The sequence below is a fragment of the Manis pentadactyla genome, chromosome 7, assembly GCF_030020395.1.
Source record: "Manis pentadactyla isolate mManPen7 chromosome 7, mManPen7.hap1, whole genome shotgun sequence".
In the NCBI taxonomy this organism is placed as follows: Eukaryota; Metazoa; Chordata; class Mammalia; order Pholidota; family Manidae; genus Manis; species Manis pentadactyla.
The window spans coordinates 127,094,422-127,109,253 of record NC_080025.1 but is presented as its reverse complement, the minus strand read 5'-3'; the positions used below and the strand labels follow the sequence as shown (position 1 = coordinate 127,109,253).

General features: G+C 37.4%; 1 protein-coding gene across 6 annotated transcripts in view; it reads right to left on the bottom strand.

Moving 5' to 3' along the window:
• Positions 1-14,832, bottom strand: part of AHCYL2 (adenosylhomocysteinase like 2) — a 198,876-nt gene that overhangs the window by 45,733 nt on the left and 138,311 nt on the right. Inside the window, exon 3 of one of the 6 annotated variants that reach the window (XM_057504754.1) lies at positions 1,695-1,776. The exons of 3 other annotated variants lie outside the window; for them this stretch is intronic. In XM_057504754.1, coding sequence (XP_057360737.1) covers positions 1,695-1,751 — 57 coding nt within the window. In that variant the 5' untranslated portion in view covers positions 1,752-1,776. Of the gene's footprint in view, positions 1-1,694; positions 2,011-14,832 lie in introns of those variants that run through there. 2 more of the 6 variants (XM_036909057.2, XM_036909055.2) reach the window with 2 other exon arrangements.

Here is a 14,832-nt window from a genome sequence, read left to right as displayed (position 1 = left end):
TCCAGACCAGGTCAGAAATTATTGACTTACGTGGTATCTGAAAGGAAAGCTCAAGAGGTTAGTCTTTGGCAAGGAAAAGATAACAGATGAAAAAATTGAGTTACTGATGACAGGCCACTCCCTACACTGTCTCATTGTTGTTAAAAAAAAAAGATCTATCGATCAAAGGTATATTCATGGTTTCTGAGAAGGGCCAACAAATCACTAAATTAAGAGACGCTGTATTAAAAACAAAGCAGAGCTGTGCTTATTAAAGAATGTTTTCTAAAAGCTAGAGAGCTTAATCAATATCCCTTAAACAATAGTCACACTAACTCCTTTAGGACAGTTTTCTTGCTCATGTAAATTTAAAAAAAAGTTAGTAGGTAAGTGTTCTGTAGGAGCTCCTCTTGAGTGATGTGCTCAGCAGATAAGACAGTGAGAACTATTTTGAGAATAAGAGTTACTATAAAACTTTATTGCTCCTGAGTTGACACATTAATGTTCTATGGAATTCTCCCATACCATTCCTTTATAATAGTACCAAAGTTCAATATTTTAATGTGGTCTCTCCCCTAAGAAAACCAAAATTCTTAATCCCCCTTCTTGTTCTTAGTGAGTGGCTGGAGATTCAAAAACAAACTTAAAAACCGAACTAGAATTAGTATATGAATACTTTCCACTAATTCTAAAGTACTATATTACTTGAAAAAAGCCTAAGGATGGGTCAGACTTCTTTCCATCATTGTTTTAAAACTGAGCACAAAGTCTGAAACACCATCAAGAACAACAGCAATACAATAAAAATAATAAACAACCATTGTGACAATGAGAGTTTAAATGTGGGCTCCTCGATTGGGCCTTTGTTAGGCCCACTATATACTCAGTCTCATTACCAATGACTATTTCTTTAAGGCTGTAATTCAACAAACACTGAAAAGAACTTGGAATGCATTGTATATAGTCTAACCATTTTATATATATGTATTTTATATGTATTAAGACAAGCCGGGATAGACTGTAAGAAATCAGGCTAATCCTAGAAGAAAACAGACAGGAACATAAAGATGGTTACTGTTTTTGAATCAAAAGTTGAAATTGAATCTAAAATATTAGGCTTTATGTGCCAGTTCTAATCAACAACTAAATCCTTACTATCACTGTATTAAAAATATCAGACAAATATGGTATTTTGAAGAACAGTACCAAGAGAGCTATAGTTCCTGCATCTCAGAAATATATAAAGTAAATTTAGGGAAATGTTTTGACTGGAGGGAAAAAAATGGGCAGGTAGGGGAGAAATGTCTTAAATAATTCAGGGACTTGACAGAGCACCATTTCTACAAGTTATATTGTTTTTACTCCCCTTCACTATTCTTTTTCTTTACTCCCATGAGAAGTAAATTCAAAGCAATGACAGGATAACACAATCCATGCAGTACACCAGAAGCAGTATGAAAGCCCCAGCCCAGCACAGATAACGTGGCTATAAACTGTTGCCAAGCAACTCTCAGACCTGCCCCAACTTTAATAGTAATTAAGAAACAGGGGTGACCCAAGACATAGGAACTAATCAGAAATTAGAGTAATAAGTGTTTTCCCAACCACAGGTCTTTGATGGGAACTTCTCACAGGTGATCAATCTCTGACACCTGTCAGAAAGTTGCCTCATTATCAAGAAACACAAGAAAAAGCAAAGCAACCAAAGAACTCACCATCCATTCAGGCATGTGAAAAGCTGAGGTGCCCTCATTACCGTCCCACTTCTCCATAGTGCAGGCTTGGGTAATATATGTCCTGAAGCAAAAGGGAAAGCTGGTTTGGAAATGCCAGGGTTTTCTGAGTGCCCAGATCAAGAACCAAACCTAGTGATTCAGAAGTTCACTGTATCTAGCCAGAGATGCATCCCCTTTCACAGGATCCTTAGTCAAATCAAAATCGTTAGTCAACTGCCTGACAAGTCCCTTACCGGCCAGCTTCAAACTTTCTGCTTCTGATTCAAAATCAGAGCAGGCACAAGGTTTGCACCCTGGCACTGAACCTCCTACAGGGCACTCACTATTTCAGCTACCCAAACACTGTTCCCCCACCTCCCCAGAGGGGACATTCTGCAGCAACAGTCTGCCTCTCCCTACGAGTAAGGCACTTGTTACTTTTCTCCCGCCCCTCAGGACACGTCACTGGAGGTGCTGATACCAAGATCAATAAAGATCGAGGTCAAGAGGGCACTCCCCTTTCTCAAGAGTTGTTTGATTTGGATCAGTACTATAAATGGGCGTTTCCTTGAAATCAAGAGTTCCTTATGACTTTCAAGTTTAAACAGCTATGCAGAAGCTTCCCATTTGCTCTCACCAGGAGTCTGGCATCAAGCTCTGGCATATCTCAAGTTAAAATTTTATAGCATGAGGGAGATTTGGATGGAGTCAGGAAGATCTCTTGCAAAATCAGAACTTACTAGAAGCACTGCAGAAAGTTCTGGGAGCACAACTCCCTCTGCTGGCTCCCTGTGCTCTGTATGCGAAGGTCTAAAAGCTTTCAGCTGCAGAAACACAAAGGTCAGTTTAAAAGAGCTGCTTCCTGAAGTTACTCAGGAGCTACCCCAGTGTAGGTTTAGAGGGAGCCAGGATTCCAATGAAGACCAGGGCTGCCTCAAAGTTCCTATCCAACACTGGTTTGTATTCTCAGGTCTGTTTTCACGATGAAACAGATGCCAAAACAATAGCCCTATACACTATCACTGTAAGGGACACACAGAAGTGGTTTCTCCTTTATGTCCCCATACCAGCTCCCTCCTCTCTGCACACTTCAGAAGTTTGGAAGTAAGACAAAGCTGGAAAAAAAGGTCACTTGATCTATTTTATCTGTTTAGTTCATTCCTCGAGTATACTATACAATAAGAGCACCATAGATTTCAGGCACAAAGGAAGTCCAACAAGATATGCCTGCTTTGGTCCCCTTCAAGGGCCAGGGACTCTATACAATGTTAATTCCCATTGCAGAGGAATATTTTGCTGCAGCTGATATCATAATATTATAAATAGGATTATAGGTTTGTTGCCCTTTAGGGCCTTCACTGGTTAAGAGACTGGGCCTTTGTATGGAATGGAGGAGAGGAAGGTAATGTCTAGGGGAAGAGGTATAAGATGCCAGAGAGTGCAGAATTCAAATGAATGACCCAGATGTCTAAAGGCAAGTGAAAACAGAAGGAGACCGTTGGACCCAGTGAATGAGAGGTGCCAAGGAGTAGAGATCACAGAGCAGGTAGAGATCAGATGCAATAAGAAGAGAGAACAGAAGAGGTGGAAGTAAAAGCAGCTGTGATCATAGAGGAGCTATGGAGTGAAACAATTTGAGTAATGACAAGACACAGGAGGTTGATGAAGTGCAGGAGTGATAAGGTCCTCTGAGCTCAGGGTGTCAATTCTGATAAAGCCTTAGTTCTCAGGAACCTCTAGGTACTGTCGTCTGATCTTCCTTTTAATCTAAACTTAATAAAATGAGGAGTTACATCTGCTGCCTAAATTTCCAATGATTATTTCATCTGTGTTTTAAGTGCTTTCATCTGTGCTTCTACATCTAAAATAAAAATGATTGTCTATCTTTCCCTTATCTCTACCTTCCAAACAAGCTTCTTCTCCTCACTTTTCTATCTCTGTTCCCTCGGTCAACCAGATATAAACCTCAGTCATCTTTGATTTCCCCCTTTTCTCTAGTCCCAAGGACAATCAGTGCCAATTATTTCTGAGCCCTCCTCCTCCAAGCCTCTCATCTATCCCTCCCTTTCATTTTCACTGCCTCCTAAAACTCTATACATCCTTTCCAGCAGGATCTCCCACTACATACTCCTATATATATTCTATGCCCAAGTAAGCTGCATTGCCCACTATTTCTTAAATGTAAAGACTGTACACAAGAGCAGCTAACAGCACTGGTTTTGGAATTTAACAGACCTAGGTTAGAATCCTGATTCTGCCATGTAACCTCTCTATCCCTCCAGTTTTCTAATCTGCACAGTGAAGATAGTAATAGCCATCTTGCAGAACTGATGCAAGGATTTAAAAAGTGTGCATACTAAATACTTAATGAATGACCATGTCATTACTATGCTGTGTCCCTTCCTACAGCAACACCTTTGTTCAGGCCATTTCCTCAAATTGAAATGCATTCACTCCACCTTCACTTCCATTATCACTTTTTCAAATTCTTCAAGAGTATGGTAGTTCTACCATGGCATCTAACCTGAGGAAAAGAATCTCTGTTTTCTCTAATATTGTTCTTTGGTCACATCACTATTTTTACCCTCTTCATATTATAATTACTGTGTACATGTGTTCTCCCTCATTAGACTCCAGATCCCTCAGGGGCTTAGCCAGGTTTGATTTGCAACAGTGTCCAGCATCTAGTAAGGGCTTAAGAAATTGTCAGATTTGTACGCTGTAAGTATGTTACAGTACTCTCGAGGTAACTTGCATAAAGTGTTCAATATATTTATGTCCACTTTATAGGATGTGGAATATTATTTTATATATACAGGAGCTTATATTACTGACCACAGGTATGATTTATTTGTGTTAAATCCTTGGCAGGGTTTTAATCTTAATTATAATATTACTCTATAGAGATATATAATCCACTATCCATTGCTTGGTCTGCACTATAATGAAACTTTTAGGAACAAATCAAGGCCAAAAGACTACTTTACTTCTACAGTAGAGCCCAACACTTAAATATTTCAGTGATTAGCAAATTATGGATTATGGGTGCTCCTAATGATCTTTTCTGCATAATCAAGTTATTAAGTAAATGGAAGATGACTGCCCTCACAGTAGTGTTAAAACATGAGAGAAAATAACTTTAAAAAAAAGACAAGGTTGGCAACATGGAAGGAGCAAGAGGGTATTATGCTGAGTGAAATAAGTCAGGCAGAGAAAGACAAATACCAAATCATTTCCCTCATTTAAGGAGTATAACAAAGCAAAACTGAAGGAACAAAATAGCAGCAGACTCACAGACTCCAAGAAGGGACTAGCGGTTACCAAAGAGGGGTATTATGATTAGTTCACATGGTGTTTGGGAGGGGTCATGGGGAAGACAGTGTAGCACAGAGAAGACAAGTAGTGACTCTGTGGCATCTTACTACACTGATGGACAGTGACTGCAATGGGGTATGGAGGTGGACTCAATAATATGGGTGAATGTAGCAACCACATTGTTTTGCTTGTGAAACCTTCCTAGGAGTGTATATCAATGATACCTTAATAAAAATTTTTTGAAAAGACAGGCTTGGAATAAAAGAATAAACAGAGGTAAAATATATCATTTTGGCAGGCTAACTTAAATGTCATTTTTAGGTTATAATAGTGGTGATGTATTTTTTTTTTCTAGCATAGGTTTTAACTAAAGTAGACTTCATTTGGAAACTGCAGCCTTACTACAACTTTGTACAATGACTCTATTGTAGAAATTTTATATTATAGAAAAATTATATATATATTTTCAATTGAAGTATCGTTGATATACAACCTTATATTGGTTTCAAGTATATAACACAGAGGTTCAACAGTTACCCATATTAAATCCTCACTCCCACTGGTGCAGTTACTGTCTGTCAACAAAGGAGATGTTACAGAATCACTGACTATTACTCCATGCTGTACTACTATCCCTATGACCAACTTGGGACTGAGATTTTTGTGCCACTTTAAGTCCCCACCACCCACCGAACCCCTCCCCCATGGTAACCACCAGTCACTTCCCAGTGTCTATGAATCTATTGCTCTTTTGTTCATTTTGTTTTGTCTTGTTTTTAGATTCCACAAATAAGTGAAATAATATGATATTTGTCTTTCTCTGCCTGGCTTATTTCACTGAGCATAATACCCTCTAGATCCATCCATGTTGTTGCAAATGGGAGGCCTTTTTTTTGTTTAATGGCTGGATAATATTCCATTGTGTATATATACCACATTTACCCATTCACCTATTGATGGATACTTACATTGCTTCCATAACCTCCATTAATAAAGCAGCAATAAACATAGGGATGCATATTTCTTTTTGAATCAGGGATTTTATTTTCTTCATGTTACATATCTATATAATTACATATAGAAATATTTATTATGTAAATTATTTTTATTTATAATAACCTAAATATTTATGGTATTACAATCTATTATAAAAATATTGTAATAGCTAACAGATGCTATTACACTTGAGAACTGGTCTATTAACTGAGCAGGACTCTATAAGGCATATGGCATAGGTCTAAGTACTAGCTATAAAGTTATTTCCAATCTAATTTCACTTTACCATAATGTATATTAGAAGATACACCTATAGCAAGGGCAGGAGTGAGACCACGGCACGTGATTACCTATAACAATCACCCTTAACATTTAGGGGAGGAGCTTGCAACTTCAAAAAAAAAAATTACACAAACTGCACCTGGTCCTGCAGACTTCAAGCTTTACAAAAATCAACGAAGTGTGTGAATGGCTCAAAAGAATCCCATTTTCACCCCCAAGAACAACTTGAAGTTCTCTGTGCCAGTTGTGTTTCTAAATGTGGTGACTTCAGGTAGTATCAACTTTTATGAAGGCAAGCCAGATGACTTGCCAGGGTGACAATGTGCTTGGGGCTGGTGGGGGAAGGACAAGAAGGTATTTCCAGGGGTCAAAGTCAAAAAGAACCAGGCACTGGTGAAAACTAACTACAATGGCAGGACAGTTTTAAATAAGAGGTGATAAATCTGGAATTCAGAGAGTCATAATAAACAGGGCAATACAAGAATGTGACCCTGTCCCCTATTCCTGGCTTGTCACTAATGGCTTTATTAGACTTTGGAAAGTCACCTAATTACTCTGTTCTTGAGTTTACTTATTATAGAATGAGGGGGAGGTGGGTAAAGGTGGATTTTGGAAGGTTGGAACTGGTTTCTTCCAGTTGTGACATTCAGTATTTCTAAACCATCTGGATTCTTTGAGGCCATAAGAAAAAACAGTAACTACTCCTTAGTCACCTAAGTTACAGTTTATAGTAGAGCCTAAGGTTCCTAACCTCCTGAGTTCAAAGTTCCATCTGGTCAATTATGAGTCTGGCTGGGAAAGTTAGGCCTCAAATCTCCCCTGCCCCTTCAAATTTGAAATGCCAGTGGTTGCTCCAGTTCAGAGCAACTGGAACTGTTAAGTCCTCCCCTCCTCCATAACTTAAATTTAGGCATACTACCTCTCAGTTCCACAGTGATCTAATATCCCACAGGTATTTTAGATTCTATGTGGAGGCATCATCATTACTGGTAAAGACTACAGGCTTTAGAGTAGGACAGGCTTGGGTTTACAGGCTAGCTGTGTATCTTTAGATGAGCTATATGACTTTTTGAGCCTTTGCATCTTCATTTGTAAAACAGGGTAATAATACTTCCCTCACACTGTAAAGATTAAATAACACACATAAAAATAGAAAGCACTTAACATAGTGCTAGGAAGCTCTTTTGTCCAAAACTTGACATAGAAGAGTAGTCCCAGACTGTTTTGAATTTTGATTTACCGCTTACTATGGTACCTTAGGCAAATGGCTTATCATTTCTGTGCTTCACCTTTCTCATCTGTAAAATGGGGATATTAAGAGTATTTACCTTATAGTATTGCTGAGAGGATCAAATTAATATATATAAAGCATTTACAGCAATCCCTGGAACTTATCAGTGCTACTTGAAATTTCCTATTATTACTAATAAATATAACATGTATATCACACCCAATACCTAATGCACCCAAATCCATCTTTCTCTTCTTATACATGGTGAATTCATTCAATCAACCCACAAATATTTATTGGGTGTCTATCATGTGCCAAGCAGCATAGAAAGACAGTCCTTGCACTCATGGTGCTTAAAGTCTAGGTAAAGACAGGAATTTAAACAAGTAATTACAATAAAAGTGTGAAAAATGATCAGATAACAGAGTTCTATGGAGTATATGGCAATGATACAATTCATGTGCAGTAGGTGTGTGGTAACAGAGAAGTTCCATTTAAGCTGAAAAGTAAAGGATGAGTAGGGGGTACCAGTTGTGTAAGTGGTGAGGAGAGGGATTAAGAACAGTATTCCAAATAGAAAAACATGTACTCCATAATATTTCTTGCAATCTATCTTTTCTTCTTCACACCAGCTGTCTAAAGCCTGACCATTATCATTACCATCTAAATCAGCACTTCTTAAACTTGAATGTGCCTACAAATCATTTGGAGATTTTGTTAAAATGACAATTCTCATTTACTAAGTCTATAATAGGTTCTGATGCTACATTTTTAAAAGCTCTCGGATGATGCCAATGTGGCTGAGACTACACATAGACAAGGGCCTAGATAATTCCATCCCTGTAATAGCCTACTTCAATTTGTTAAATTAACTTATTTATATATGATTACCATCAGCAGAATCATTTAAAAATATGGTCACTTCACTTTCTTGTTCATAATGCCCCAATAGCTCCATACTGCTTTCAAAATAAAATCCAAACTCCTTATCATGAAACATGAGACCCTTCATGACTTAGCTTGTGTACCTCCCAAGCTCCAGCTCTCTGAATCTCACCACACCCCCACTCTGATCACACACACACACACACACACACACACACACACACACAGTTGTTCACAGAGTAAACAATGAATATGTGCTAAATGAAAAAATAACTTCTAATCAGTGAATAGCTAGCTCAGAGTAAAGCCCAAAATGAGTAATATAAAGAACAGGCACCTGAGGGTAAAAGAAAGGAAAAGGGAACCAGGTATGACTAAGAAGAAAAAAAAACAACCCAGAAATATCACCATAACTAAATTATACCTGGCATAGGTAAATGTACCTCCTTGCCCCTGACTAATCCAGTCACTATTTCTCGATAAACAATTAAGCCATACAGAGACTACCTACACTAAAGCAGGCACCAAGCCTCCCTTTCTACTTCCTGTGAAGTCCTCTAGAATCTGGGAGTGGACTGTGGATGTAAATCCTCAATGTCCCTGACACAGCTAATTGAGCTACACTTAGGTCAGAGTACAGTTTGCTGCACAGTTAGCACCTCTGGCTCAAACTGTCCTGTGACAAGCTTAAATGTGAAAACTTCTTAAACTTGAAAACAACAGACTAAAGGTGGGAAGGAATTTGCATTCAGGGCCCTCAATTTTATCATAAAGAAAGGAAGGAATGGGGAGATGGGAAGAGTATAGAGTAAAATAATGAAGCATAATGCCATTAAATAAATGTGAATATAGACTTCTCACTATATCCTTTTTTAAAAATAAACTTTTTATTATAACATCTACAAGAGAAATACATACATGAAAAAGTTACAGTTCAATAAAATTTCAAAAGTCAACACACCTATGTAACCATCACCCAGATAAGGAAATAGGACTTTACCAGCACCCTAGAGCCTTCTCTCATGTCCCCTCTGTCATTACCCTCACTTCTCCCTAAAGGTATTGCCTGTCCTGATTCCTATCAATCACCACTAATCAATTTTGCCTATTTTTGGACCTGATATAAATATAAAAGATTTTCTCTTAAGTGCCTGTTTTTCTTCTGTTCAAAATGTTTCTAAGCATTATCCACACTTGTTGCATTTAGCAATAGTTTACTTATTTTTATTGCCAGAAAGTTTCCCATTACCTGAATATTCATAATTTATTGAATTCATTCTGTTGAAGTTTGTTTTCAGTTTGGGGACCACAGAAATAATGTTGCTACGACTGTTCTTGTATATGTTGTATGATGTTCATATGAAAACATTTTTGTTGGATATATATTTAAGAGTGGAACTTTTGGGTTATAGGGTATGCATATGTTCAGCAAGGCAGATAATGTCAAGCAGTTTTCTAAGGTAGTTGTACTAATTCATACTCCTACCAGTAGGATATCAGTACACCAACTGCTTCATATTCTTCCCAGTACTTAGTATTGTTGGTATTTTTACATATTAGGCCTTTTAGGTAATGGTGTCACACTGTGATTTTAATCTGCATCTTACCACCACCACTACCATCACAACCACAACCAAACAGACTTTTTTTATGGCCTTAATTATGCTGAGGTATGTTTCTTCTATAGCCACTTTGTTGAGAGTTTTTATCATGAATGGATTTGAGTTTGTCAAATGCTTTTTTCTGCATGTACTGAGATGGATGTATGATTTTTAGCCTTAATTTTGTAAATATGGTATATCACACTGAGTGATGGGAAGATGTTGAACTGTCCTTGCATTTCTGTAATAAATTCCACTTGATATGGTGTAGGATCCTTTTAATGTATTGTTGAATTCAGTTTGCTAACATTTTGTTGAGGATTTTTGCATCTATGTTCATCAAGGATATTAGCCTATAACACGTGTGTGTGTGTGGTAAAATATACATAAATTTGCCATTTTAAAGTGTATAATTCAGTGACATTGAGTACATTCACGTTGTTGTGCAACCATTACTCCAGAATTTTTTCATTATCCCAAACTGAAACTCTATACCCATAAACAATAACTCCCCGTTTTCCCCTTCTCCCAGCCCCTGGTAATCACTATTCTACTTTCTGTCTCTTTGAATTGAACTATTCTAGGTATCTTATATTAAGAGGAATCATACAATAGTTGTCCTTTTGTGTCTGGCTTATTTCATTTTGTATAATGTTTTAAGGCTCATCCTTATGATAGCATGTATCAGAATTACATTCCTTTGTAGTAGAGCTAAATAATATTTAATTGTATACATACACATCACATTTGGTTTATCCATTATTCATTCATTAACAACAGTTTGGTTGTTTTCACCTTTTGGCTATTGTGAATAAAGCTGCTATGAACTTGGTTGTACAAATATATCTGTGTGAGGCCCTACCTTTAGTTCCTTTCGGTATATACCCAATGTAGAATTGCTGGATCATATGGTAATTTCTGTTTAATCTTCTGAGGAACCACAATTCTGTTTTCTACAGAAGCTGTACCATTTTACATTCCCATAAGCAATGCAAAAGGGTTCAAACCTGGAGAAATGACAATGCTTGTGAACTGCAAACCACATTTTTATATGCTTATTGGACAACTGGATACCCTCTTATGCAAAGTGGTCTTTCAAATATTTTGCCTATTTTTTCTATGGGGTTGTCAGTTCTTCCCTTACTGATCTTTATGAGTAATTTTATCCTTTGTTTATGAATGCTTTGCAAACATCTTCCATTCTGTGGCTTGCTTTTCTACTCTTACTGTTGCCTTTGCTTTTTAACAATTTTTTATTAAGGTATCATTGATATCACTCTTGCGAAGGTTTCACATGATCAACATTGTGCTTACTACATGCCCCTATATTATCAAGTACTCCCTCCCACCCGATTGCAGTCACTGTCCATCAGCGTAGGAAGATGCCACAGAGTCACTACCCGTTTTCTCCAAGCTATACTGTCTTCTCCGTGACCGACACACACACCATGTGTGCCAATCATAATCCCTTTCAGTCCCCTTCTCCCTCCCTACACACCCGCCCTCCCCCGTCCCTCCCCTTTGGTAACTGTTAGTACCTTCATGGAGCTTGTGAGTCTGCTGGTGTTTTGTCCTTCAGTTTTGCTTTGTTGTTATACTCCACAAATGAGGGAAATCATTTGGTACTTCTATTTCTCTATGTGGCTTATTTCACTGAGCATAATACCCTCTAGCTCCATTCATGTTGTTGCAAATGGGAGGGTTTCTTTCCTTCTTATGGCTGAATAATATTCCATTGTGTATATATACCAAATCTTCTTTATCCATTCATCTACTGATGGACACTTAGTTTGCTTCCATTTATTGGCTATTGTAAATAGTGCTGTGATAAACATAGGGGTGCATATGTCTACTCCAGTGTGGGATCTTGTTTACTTTGGTTAAATTCCTAGGAGTAGAATTCCTGGGTCAAATGGTATTTCTATTTTTAGTTTTTTGAGGAACTTCCATATTGCTTTCCACAATGGTTGAACTAATTTACATTCCCACCAGCAGTGTAGGAAGAGTTCCCCTTTCTCTGCATCCTTGCCAGCATTAGTTGTGCCTTGTCTTTTGGATGCTGGCCATCCTAACTGGTGTGAGGCGATATCTCATTGTGGTTTTAATTTGTATTTCCCTGATAATTAGTGATGTGGAGCATCTTTTCATGTGCCTGTTGGCCATCTGAATTTCTTCTTTGGAGAAGTGTCTGTTCAGATCCTCTGCCCATTTTTTAATCGGATTATTTGCTTTTTGGGTGTTGAGGCATGTGAGTTCTTTATATATTTTGGATGTTAACCCCTTGTTGGATAGGTCATTTACAAATATATTCTCCCTTACCCTAGGGTGCCTTTTTGTTCCACTGATGGTGTCCTTTGCTGTACAGCACGTTTTTAGTTTGATGTAGTCCCATTTGTTCATTTTTGCTTTTGTTTCCCTTGCCCAAGGAGATGTGTTCATGAAAAAGTTACTTAAGTTTATATTCAAGAGATTTTTGCCCATGTTTTCTTGTGTGAGTTTTATGGTTTCATAACTTATATTCACATCTTTGATCTATTTCAAGTTTACTTTTGTTTATGTAGTTAGACAATAATCCAGTTTCATTCTCTTACATGTAGCTGTCCAGTTTTGCCAACACCAGTTGTTGAAGAGGTTGCCAATTCCCCATTGTATATCCATGGCTCCTTTATCATATATTAACTGACATATTTGCTTGGGTTTATATCTGGGCTCTGTAGTCTGTTCCATTGATCTATGGGTCTGTTCTTATGCCAGTACCAAATTGTCTTGATTACTGTGGTTTGTAGTAGAGTTTGAAGTCAAGGAGCATAATCCCCCCAGCTTTATTCTTCCTTCTCAGGATTGCTTTGGCTATTCGGTGTCTTTTGTGGTTCCATATGAATTTTAGAACTATTTACTCTAATTCGTTGAAGAATGCTGTTGGTATTTTGATAGGGATTGCATTGAATCTGTAGATTGCTTTAGGAAGGATAGCTGTGTTGACAATATTAATTCTTCCTATCCATGAGCATGGGATGTATTTTCATTTATTGGTGTCTTCTTTAATTTCTCTCATGAGTGTCTTGTAGTTTTCAGGGTATAGGTCTTTCACCTCCTTCATTAGGTTTATTCCAAGGTATTTTATTCTTTTTCATGCCATTGTAAATAGAATTGTTTTCCTGATTTCTCTTTCTGCTAGTTCATCATTAGTATATAGGAATGCTAAATATTTATGTGTATTAATTTTGTACCCTGCAACTTTGCTAAACTCAGCTATTAGTTCTAGTAGTTTTGGGGTGGATTCTTTAGGGTTTTTTATGTACAATATCAAGTCATCTGCAAACAGTGACAGTTCAACTTCTTCCTTGCCAATCTGGATGCCTTTTCTTTCTTTGTGTTCTCTGATTGTCGTGGCTAGGACCTCCAGTAGTACGGTGAATAAAAGTGGAGGGAGTGAGCCTCCTTGTCTTGTTCCCGATATTCAAGGAAAGGCTTTCAGCTTCTCACTGTTAAGTATGATGTTGGCTGTGGGTTTGTAATATATGGCCTTTGTTATGTTGAGGTACTTGCTCTCTATACCCATTTTGTTGAGAATTTTAATCATGAATGGATGTTGAATTTTGTCAAATGTGTTTTCAGCATCAATGCAGATGATCATGTGATATTTGTCCTTTTTCTTTATGTAGTGTATAATAATGGATTTCCAAATATTGTACCATCCTTGTATCCCTGTAATAAATCCTATTTGATCATGATGGATGATTTTTTGGTGTATTTTTTAATTCGGCTTGCTAATATTTTGAGTATTTTTGCATCTCTGTACATCAGGGATATTGGTCTGTAATTTTCTTTTTTTGTGGTGTCTTGGCCTGATTTTGGTATTAGAGTGATGCTGGCCTCATAGAATGAATTTGGGAGTATTCCCTCCTTTTCTACCTTTTGGAAAACTTTAAGGAGGATGGGTATTAGGTCTTCTCTAACTGTTGGATTAAATTCAGAGGTGAAGCAGAGAAGGCAGTTCTAAGAGGAAAGTATATAGCAATCCAGACCTATTTAAAGAAGGAAGAACAATCCCACAGGAATAGTCTAAAGTCATAATATTGAAACTGGAAAAAGAAGAACAAATGAGGCCCAAAGTCAGAAGGAGGGACATAATAAAGATCAGAGAAGAAATAAAATTGAGAACAATAAAACAATAGGAAAAAATCAATGAAACCAAGAGCTGGTTCTTTGAAAAAATAAACAAAATAGATAAGCCCCTAGCCAGACTTATTAAGAGAAAAAGAGAATCAACACACATCAACAGAATTAGAAATGAGAAAGGAAAAGTCACGACAGACCCCACAGAAACACAAAAAATTATTAGAGAATACTATGAAAATCTATATGCTAACAAGCTGGAAAACCTAGAAGAAATGGACAACTTCCTAGAAAAATACAACCTTGCAAGACTGACCAAGGAAGAAACAGAAAATCTAAACAGACCAATTACTAGCAAAGAAATTGAAGCAGTAATAAAAAAACTACCCAAGAACAAAACCCCTGGTCCAGATAGATTCACTGCTGAATTTTATCAGACACATAGAGAAGACATAATACCCATTCTCCTTAAGTTTTCCAAAAAATAGGAGAGGAGGGAATACTTCCAAACTCATTCTATGAAGCCAGCATCACTCTAATACCAAACCAGGCAAAGACCCCACCAAAAAAGAAAATTACAGACCAATATCCCTGATGAACATAGATGCAAAAATACTTAACAAAATATTAGCAAACCATATTCAAAAATACATCAAGAGGATCATACACCATGATCAAGTGGGATTCATCTCAGGGATGCAAGAATGGT